Raw genomic sequence first — 9,377 nt, forward strand, 5'->3', positions numbered from 1 at the left:
GTGCAACGGGAAACTGTCACATGATATCACATCAGGGTGCAATGTTATCGAGGAAGTTGTCACACGGGGGGGTTGCTATGTCGCACAAAGGAGGCACAATAACAGGAACCGTGCACATCACAGGTTGTGATGTCATATAGGGGAAACGCGCAGCCTGTGATGTCACAGCTTTTGCGCAACCAAGCTGTTCATCGACCCACTGCTTTGGACAAATAAATCAAGTGCTCGTCTCGGTACTGTCACAGCTTGATGTTAAGACAGATTTGCCAAAAAAGGTAGGTTTAATTTAAGTGGTTTGAACTGGCTTGGATTTATTCATATTTCTTCATTCCCAGTGCTATATAAAACTGGTTGCATGGAACATTTCAAATATTATTTATCATACAGGAAACATGTGCCTGAAAGATAGATGATGATTACATTGTTGAGTTGGATGCATTGTTCAGAAATACTGGCTATCAGGTTATTGCAACAATTGTGGAATAATAATAACAATTTATCCTTTATTAATCCCTGTGAGGAAATTCGTTCTCTGCAATTAACCCATCATGGAAGAACCATGAGCAGTAGGCTGCTATCCACCAGCGATAGGGGAGCAGTTAGGGACTCAGTATTTTGCTTTAACCAGGAATTTTCAGAGAGCTTTTCAGAGACAGTGGGATTTATCTAACTCAGTGGGAAGGAGCGAAATAATGGCAATTATGGAAGAAAAAGAAGATGTACAATTATTGACAGCAGAATCACAATAGAACTTCAGGGCGGCAGTGTTTGCCACCGGCAGCATGGTGGATGTCTTAAATAGTCGTCGAAGAAGAAATTTTTATTTATGAGCAGACGGATGTGACGTAATTTCTCACTTCCGCCTTTTTACGTGAACGCATCATATGCGCTAGGCTGGATCTAGAGAAGGCTTACAGGGATCATTAATCCGGGGGGAAAACGACATTCATTTGAACGTTGCGTCGCTGTTTTCTCGTAGGACTGTATATGATCTAAAAAAAACACGAAGCAGAAAATGGAACCGTAAGGTGTTATTACGTTGCTGTTTATTGTACGGCCATCTGATCTGCCAGGTAACGTTAAGGTGCTGTTGTCACGGAGCAAGGCGGTAGCTATTCCCATTTCCTTCTCATCTAACACGTCCGTAGCATAAACAAACATATTTATAACAAAATAGAACAAAACATGGTTATCGAAATTAAATTTTGAGTAACAGCCTTCTCCACTGACAGAACTATAATTACCATGTCAAATGTTTGCGCCTAAAAAAGTAGCGTGCAATATGGTTAAGCTAATTCAAAAGTAGGTATTCGCAAAGAATTCGAATTAATTGTTTAAACGAATGGCTGATATTAGTAATACACCAAAAATACGTAAAGCAGTACCTTTCTGCTTGTTTACTACTCACCAATTCAACTTGAATGTTCTTGTTTTCTAGCCTGGCATTAGTTTCCTCGTGTTTTGAAAATTATTCAATTTAAGCTATCACAACCTTCATTCTGTTTATGCTAGTGCTTGGCAGACATTTCACTTCTAGTAGCAATAAAAAGCCTTTAAAGTCTCCAAAATATTTGCCTTAGGATGACATTAGTCTGAAATTACAATCTCCTTGCAATTCATGTTGAATAAATAATGTTCTTCACCACATGAAAACATTAGCTGCCACAAGAAGAATTTTCCCTGGAGGTAAAGCTAGTCAGAGATTGAATTTAAAATTACCAAAAAAGATGAAACTAATAGACAAGAAAGTCCCCTTTCTTTTAGCCTTTATCAGTTTCAAGATTCAATGTTTGTTGTCATCTGTGCCATCTGGAAGCTTGTTTCCCTCTAAATTCCCCTAAATTCCTATGTTGCTGTCCACAGTGAAGCCAGATACGTAGCAAAACAATAAACAATAATCATACAAAAAGATGTAAACAGGGCAGAGAAATGTAAACAGTATTAACAGGATGTGCAAGTTGAAATAGTGCAAATTGAAATGTTAAAGGTTGAGTGCAGCTTTGGATGTGCAAATCCACAAGGTGCAGGTGTATGCAGATAATTAAACGGTCAAGTTAAATGGACAGTTGAGGCGAGCTCTTACTATGCTGAATGTAAAGTGCAGAGCAGTGAACAATGAGGTGCATCAAATTGCCCTGAGGCAGAACATGGTTATGGACTCCTGTCAGTTGTTCGGGCTTTTAATGGCAATTGGGTAAAATGAGTTCTTCAGTTGTGATGTCTCACATTTCACACTCCTGTACCTCTGGCAGGGGTGTAGGAGTGTGAACAGTCCATGTTTGGGGTGGGGGTGGTTCTTAGCGATTGAGGCAGCTCTCCTGTGGATCCATGGTGACCAGTATGTTGCTCTAAGAGTCGAGATTGAAAGACATCACTTCATAACAATCAGAGTCAGTGCTACTGGCCTGTAATCATTCGGGCCAGTAGGTGAGCTCTTCTCGGGAAGGGGGATGATGGTTTTGCTCTTGAAGTAGGAGGGAACAATGCTGTGGCTGAAGAAGAGGTTCAAGATGGATGTGAGAACATCAACCAGCTCATTGACTCGTGCTCTGAGGGCCTGCCCAGTTTAATGTATCAGAGCGCCCTCCTTGTTAGAGCAGATGAATATATATGAGTATAGTCTAAGAATGAGAAAGTTTTAATTTTCAATAGAATAATTGTCAAAACATGTATTAGGACTTTTCACAATTGTTGATTAATGTGAATGAATTGGTATGATTTTAATCAGCAACTGACATTGAACGCGATGAGAAAATCACCTATCCTTTGAATTAACATGGACTCCACCCTACAGGTTATGACAGTTGAAGTGTTGGAAAGACGCCCATGGACACCAGTGAGTTAGAAGGTGAAGTGGATCACTCGTTTTTCGACAGTGACTGCGATGAACCTGGAGACGGAAAGAAAGAGACGGGTCGGAGCTTGGAGGCTGAAAAGAAGAGCCTCCCAACCCATCAAAGTCTGTATGCAGCTACAACCACGGCTTCATTCCCGAGGACTGATGAGACAGAAAATGAGTCGAAAGAGTACCCTGATCAGAGGGAGGAAGGCATTCGCAGCGAGGCAGATAGCAAGGATAGCGCTAACCTTTCAAGGGAAGAAGACTGGAGCAGAGCATCTAGCGCATTATCGATGGCCTCTTCATCTCAAAAAGTGATCGACGTCGGCAGCGACATCGATGAGTCAAACTGGCACTCTAAAAAATCCAGTGGAACATTTATGGCTTTTTTGGCCGAGACCAGTGATGCAGAGGACAAAGACATGTATCGCCGGAGTTCAAATGAGAATCTGGATGAAACCCTACCGTCCCATCCGACATACGTGGGTTCAGGGAAGAGGAATGAAACGTCACACAGGAAAGTGATCGCCAAACAGTGCTACAAAAGTCCATCGCGTACCTCAGGTGAGGCCAGCGCAGAGACCGAGTCCCGAAGCAGCTCAGAGCGCCTCTCCACTCCCATGTCCCGCAAATCATCCTCCTCCCTCAGCAAGTTCAGGACCAGTTTCAGCTCGCAAGATTTGGCTCCGCATCACACATCCAAAGAAACGGAGTTAAACGTCAGCCCCGTCTCTTTTGGTGGAGTAAGTCCTCGCCAGTCCCAGGCCAGCTTGCAGGGTGAAGACCAGAGTGCAAAAACGCAGCAGGAGGGGAGCGCACCCTCTAGTGGCCTTAATAACATGCACCAAGAAGACGACTCGTACGCAGATATGGATGAGTGTAAGTAAACTGTTATTTTTATGATGTACGTGTTGTTTTTTTTAAATAGGGCGTGGAGGATAATGGAGGATAAAGACAGATTTTTATAATGTTATACTAAAATCTGGTAATCGATGTAATAGATTTGCTCAAATAATCGAGTGAGCAACATAAAATCCATGTAACTCCTACGTAGTTATTTGTACACTTACAACTGTGCTCTCCATCATTCAGGCTCAGTAAGATTAGACAGCCAGCTGGGAGAAAAACTGCTTCTCCACTATCCAGGAAGGAGAACCAGGAAGAACTTCTCATTCTCCAATGATGAGGTCCGGCGCATTGATCGGGAGAATCAGCGACTTCTTCGGGAGCTCTCGCGCCTCACGACAAGGCCAAGAAGCGTTGTGGGGCCAAGGTCCAAACCCAATAATGATTTTGTCCGGCCGTCTCACAGTGCCCTGAACAGGCAGCGGGACCAGAGACGCATCGAGAGTGAGAACCAAGTAAGTATTTCCTGATACTCCTTTGCTTCAGTGCCAGGATGGATTTTGGATGTACCAAATGTTTTTGCAAGATCATATTGTTCTGTAGAAGGAGAAAAGATTCCAGATTTTCTCTTTTACTTGAGGACCTTTGTGCATTTGTTACACCATAAGCTGACTGACTCAATTTTGTAAACACACTTGTGAAGTAATTTTTTTGCGAATGTTAGCATGTATCTCAAGACGTTTGAATAGCCCCATACTTCCAGAATATTGTCAGGTCTTGGTAATTTATTTTCAGTCCCAATTCAATGGGGTTTCATTTTCTAGAATAACAAAAAATAAATTTGCTATATCATTTACTATTATTTCTCGAGGTTTGGCCGGGTTCAGATTATAAATCCTCTGTTATGTTATATTCCCAGCACTGAATTGCTGATATTTTATTCCTCTTGTGGTTTATTACACACTTGGCTCTTCAAAGAAATGCTTTATGCATTAATTCTAGATTGCTACCGGTGCAGTTGTCAAAGGTGGCAGCTTATTAACGGTTATTTCATTCTTACAATTATTCTTGAATGTCAAATATTTGTGTCAACTCCCAAAAATGCAGCACTGATCTGGCTCTAAGTTGTCCTCTACATCTAGTCTATATTCCATTGATAAGAAGTACTAGTTATCTAGGAACTAGTTAGTGGTGGCCAGAAACACTCCCAAAAGGCGACACTGGGTGGCCCCGACAGATGGCAGCAGGTGGAGTCCACCAGCGACTGACACATTGTGAAAAGTTCACCCTCTGCGGCTTTAGGCGCTCTCTCCATATATATTGAATCCGTACGACAACAGACGGGCAAAACTTTTAACATAAAACAGAGGTGATTATCAGATAAGCTAAATGATATTCTCCCTGTACGTGAAGCCTTTCCAGTCCCCCTTCACCACATCCACTAAAAGCGTCTCTTGTGACGTTTTTCTTTTTTTTTCTTTTTTTTTTTTATGGGGTTAGTCTTATCAAGGAATATCAAGGCACCTCCTTGGAACACACTGTCCTCCTCCACAGTCTTCCCTGCTTCAGATTCTTTTCGCTCCCTCTATTCTTAGAGTGAAGTAACTGAATATGCCGTGTGATCAGTGTGTCCGGTCCACAAACACATACACATACTCAAGTAAAATGCCGTCCCTGTCCCACCCAGGCAAAACTAGTTCTGTGTGTCTGGAGATGGTTAAATTACTAAAAAGTATCACTTTTCCAATCCGATGAATAATGATGGTATTGATTGTTCCAGCCAGCCACTCCTTTTCACAATCGCTGAAGGACTCTCTTAGATGTTCTAACTGTGTTGCTTTTTTTCGGAATTCTGCAATGGGGAACTATGACTGCCTGTGTGACACTCACCCTTTTACCTTCGCTGCTTCACGTCCACACTCCTTGGCGCAATATTTATCCTGTTTGTATGGGACCTGTTATTTCTATGCGTGATACTTCCTGCATCTACTTAGTTTTATGGCTGATTTCCTGCATTTCTACATGGTTTTTATCACAATGAAGTGGAATTTGTCATTGACCCCTAACATCTTTGTAGTTAAACCATAGATGTATTTCCCTTAGAGCATCATATACAACATTAATACTTTTCATTGTAGAATATTACAAGGGCTAATAACATCTTTCTCAGACAAACCTGTGCTCATCTCATACATTCCAATCCGTTGTTTATATTAGTTGTGAGTCAGCAAAAAAATCTGTTCATTGTGTCAATCTCCAGGCTTTCCTGAAGAGGTTAGACTCCGTCAAGCCCACACCTGGACTGAGACGCTTAGACCAGTTGGCAAACTACCAGCGGCAAATCGGATACCTGGGGGGCCTTCCTTCCCATCCCATGTTGATGTCTGGCCAAAGGAAAGAGAGCTACACGCTGGATGCTAGCAGGTGGGTGACTTATGTCTTAAATGCTTCTTTTTTTCAAGAGTTTTGATCATTCAAGTGAAAAAATGTACCCCAAATGACGCATCACAAGAAAGGATGGGGTTCTGATATTTTTATAATACTGTAAATGCCTGTGCGTCCACACCAGGAGGTAACCTCTCGAGCTGAGCTTCCATCGCCCCTGACACCGGCAGAACAATTGTGACCTGGAAAAAAAATAGCAGTGTTCCTCTGCCATAACTATAGTCTGAGCACCGCCGTCTCCTGAAGAGCAACGTTTTTATGAAAAAAGGACTAACGCGGAAGGTGTGTAAACTGGGACGATGTAAAACCAGCATTTTTTGCCAAGGAAAAAAAAATCCATCTTTTCTCTTTGTATTTAAAGCATGTAAAAGTTTCTATAGACAGTATGAAGCTCAACCCATGAATTGCACTTCAGCTGTTCTGCGCTTCTATTACCAGGCCAACTTGGACGGCTTTCATTTCTCCTATTCCAAAAAAGATTGCGATCCGGACGTAGAACTTTTGTTATGCAATCACATTAAGTGTAAACAGTGGCTTCTGAAAAGTTTAGTGGCTCTTTCCCAACAGTTCTTCCTGTTGTCTGCAAGACATTTTCCACAATTTGAGCAGATTCCAAAGTGATGACAATCGTTCATTGAGCGTGTCACCAGGTGAACTTTACTTTAAATCTGACAACTCTTTATTGTCTTTATGATTTCAGCTTTAATAAAAGACTGTTTTTTAAATGTTTTATATTTACTTGAATAAGTGCTCTTTTCTCAGTTGTTTTTGTTTGAACTTATTGTGTCATTGAACAAATTAGCATTCCATCGTCACTGTAAATCCAAATTTTAGAGACAGATTACTTAAGACGGTTGTTTGAAGTGATTTTGACGTGAATTCAAGAATGATTGATTGCATGCATGTATTCATATAAAATACAGTTTATCTTTGAGGTTCAGGTATCCCAATATGAGTTGGGTTCTTTTTGGTTAAAAAAAACTTCACTTGTGCCTATTTTTCCCTCAGAAACAGAAAAATGTGCGTCAGAAAACACCAGACCAGTAGATCTTTAGAGTTTTTATTAAAACAACGTATGAGGTTGGATATGGAGTAAGAATGACAACGGGACAACACGCTGGGGAGGGGGGGGCGGGAGGCCTCCGCAGCTGCTTGCACATCCTGACCGAGATGAGGCGTCCACGAAAGGAAGTGACCTCATCCATTTCATTGAGCACAACAACCGAACCACCAGTCACTTTTGTTTTTAAGACTGTTAACGCCTTTTAGCAAAAAAAAAAAAAAACAACAGAAAACAAGTTGCTGATGGGATATATACAGATTTCTTTCGAGGCAAGTCGACCCACCTGGAAAGAATAAGCCAACATACCTGCGGGCTGTGGACTACAAATTCATCTGGAGATGTTACCGCTTCCTAGGGTTAAGACTCAAATCAATGTGAAGGGTTTCCTTGGGGGGGCAGGGACTGTGCAGAGGTAGTGTCGTGGCCTTATGTGTACTTCTTGATCTCGTCGTAGAGCACCAGCACGAAAGCTCCACCCATGCCCCTGATCACGTTGGACCAAGCGCCCTTAAAGAAGGCCTTTGACCCCTCATCCTTGAGGATCTTCTTCCAGCAGTCGATTGTGCCCTTGTACATGATGTCGGCTGTGCGTGGGAGGGGAGAGAAGAGAGTTCGTGACGTGAGACTGCATGTTTACATGCAAGTGCAGACAACAGGCGTGTTGCGTGTTAAGCTCACCCCCTTTGCGCCCGGACTGCATCATCATGCGACGTCGGACGGTGTCGAAGGGGTACGAGACGAGGCCGGCGGCGGCGGTAACGGTCTGGGCGATCATCCAGCTGACGACGATGTGCGTGTTCTTGGGATCTGGCAGCATACCTGTCGTGGGGGTGAGGGTGGGAAAGAAACATCAGGTTAAGTGGAATTGAAAAAAAAAAACAAGGTATTTTTAAGAGACGGCGCACACCTTTGGCCGTGTCGAAGCAGCCGAAGTAGGCGGCGCGGTAGATGATGATCCCCTGCACCGACACGTTGAATCCTAAGTAAAGACCCTTGATGCCGTCAGTTTTGAAGATCTTGGTGATGCAGTTCCCCAGGCCGGTGAACTCCCTCTCTGCTGCGCCCTTGCCGATGTCAGCGGCGAGCCTCGTCCTGGCAAAGTCCAGCGGGTAGACGAAGCACAGAGATGTGGCCCCTGCGGCGCCACCTGACGCCAGGTTGCCGGCGAAGTAGCGCCAGAATTGCGTCTTCTGGTCCACTCCGCCCAAGAAGATCTTCTTGTACTTGTCCTTGAAGGCGAAGTTGAGGGCCTGGGTAGGGAAGTAGCGGATCACGTTGGCCAGGTTGCCCCTCCAGAAGGACAGGAAGCCTTGCTCCTTGGGGATTCTGACCACGCAGTCGATGATGCCCTTGTACTGCATGTCGGCGGTGATCTGTTTACTGGCATGTTGCACCTGACGACGAAAAAAAACCCCAAACATTATTAAGTTGTACTTTATAGAAACAGGTTTTGAAATCCTTGATATTAACATAATGCATGGTTTTGTTCAAGGCATTGAAGATGGAGGCTCCTCACACGCCGGTCACTTGAGAATCCGCTGCGTATCAGGTTACATCGTCCAGGTTAAATATAGCTCCTTACTTTCACTAAATATTACTGCGGTCAACCGTTCACACCAGAGAGATATAGAGAGAGACCGAGATAAATGATTTATATAAAAAAAAAAAAAATCATAAATGAGTATGGAGGCCTCTGTTGAATGGAGAGCCCTTAACACGATAAGAACCATGTGTATAAAATCACATCCACACTGGTGAGAGGCCTCCCACCCTGGCCCTCCTGGTCAAGCACCTTTTACATTTTTATTATTTTTTCATTTTTATTTTTCCATGACACTTCACACATTTGGACTCGCATTTTTTTTTTTAAACCACAGCACAAACGACAACCCCCCCCCCCCCCCCTATTTTTTTTTTCTTCTAACGCACACGCGATTCAATGACAAGTGGAAACAAAATTATAATATTGAAATACCTGCAGCAACAATTTGACCCTCTCGATGGGAGCGACGGCTGTTTTGGAGATGGCAGCGGCGATGCCACCGGCCAAAAAGTCCTTCATAAAACTAACCACCGCGTCCGACATGGCTGATAGATTTTCTTCTCTCTGCCCAGGCGCTCTTCAAGGAAACCCGACGCCCCTCCAAGTGTCCGGGGGTCCCCCCGACGTGTGCCCTAATATAC

The 9,377-nt window shown here is 43.3% G+C and overlaps 2 protein-coding genes across 3 annotated transcripts; one reads left to right on the plus strand and one right to left on the minus strand.

Annotated features, from left to right (window-relative positions):
• The first annotated feature begins 226 nt into the window (after positions 1-226).
• cfap97 (cilia and flagella associated protein 97) lies at positions 227-7,130 on the plus strand. Of its 2 annotated transcripts, none has more exons than XM_086157196.1 (5): positions 227-275; positions 2,795-3,718; positions 3,932-4,200; positions 5,946-6,109; positions 6,255-7,130. In XM_086157196.1, the coding sequence occupies exons 2-5, from the start codon at positions 2,827-2,829 to the stop codon at positions 6,259-6,261; spliced, it is 1,332 nt and encodes a 443-aa protein (XP_086013322.1). In that variant the 5' UTR covers positions 227-275; positions 2,795-2,826; the 3' UTR covers positions 6,262-7,130. The 2 variants fall into 2 exon arrangements, with proteins under 2 accessions (XP_086013322.1, XP_086013321.1); XM_086157195.1 differs by lacking the exon at positions 227-275 and adding an exon at positions 877-1,073.
• A 44-nt stretch (positions 7,131-7,174) lies between these two features.
• On the minus strand, positions 7,175-9,358 carry slc25a4 (solute carrier family 25 member 4). The gene is made up of 4 exons (XM_086157198.1): positions 9,169-9,358; positions 8,101-8,587; positions 7,872-8,012; positions 7,175-7,777 (listed from the first exon to the last, which is right to left on the minus strand). Exons 1-4 carry the CDS (start codon positions 9,277-9,279, stop codon positions 7,620-7,622), a joined length of 897 nt encoding a protein of 298 aa, XP_086013324.1. The 5' UTR covers positions 9,280-9,358; the 3' UTR covers positions 7,175-7,619.
• Between the last annotated feature and the right edge of the window lie 19 nt (positions 9,359-9,377).

This window comes from Fistularia commersonii, chromosome 12, assembly GCF_037954325.1.
Source record: "Fistularia commersonii isolate RoL2024-O1a breed Wild chromosome 12, RoL_Fcom_v1.0, whole genome shotgun sequence".
Classification (NCBI taxonomy): domain Eukaryota; kingdom Metazoa; phylum Chordata; class Actinopteri; order Syngnathiformes; family Fistulariidae; genus Fistularia; species Fistularia commersonii.

What these genes read in the sequence shown, in the direction of transcription:
- cfap97 (XM_086157196.1), top strand. Translation starts at nt 2,827, where the DNA reads ATGGACACCAGTGAGTTAGAAGGTGAAGTGGATCACTCGTTTTTCGAC. An exon ending in GTACGCAGATATGGATGAGT is followed by an intron (nt 3,719 to 3,931) that starts GTAAGTAAACTG and finishes TCCATCATTCAG; the next exon opens with GCTCAGTAAGATTAGACAGC. An exon ending in GCATCGAGAGTGAGAACCAA is followed by an intron (nt 4,201 to 5,945) that starts GTAAGTATTTCC and finishes GTCAATCTCCAG; the next exon opens with GCTTTCCTGAAGAGGTTAGA.
- slc25a4 (XM_086157198.1), bottom strand. Translation starts at nt 9,279, where the DNA reads ATGTCGGACGCGGTGGTTAGTTTTATGAAGGACTTTTTGGCCGGTGGC. An exon ending in CTGCTTCGACACGGCCAAAG is followed by an intron (nt 8,013 to 8,100) that starts GTGTGCGCCGTC and finishes CCCCCACGACAG; the next exon opens with GTATGCTGCCAGATCCCAAG. An exon ending in GCAGTCCGGGCGCAAAGGGG is followed by an intron (nt 7,778 to 7,871) that starts GTGAGCTTAACA and finishes TCCCACGCACAG; the next exon opens with CCGACATCATGTACAAGGGC.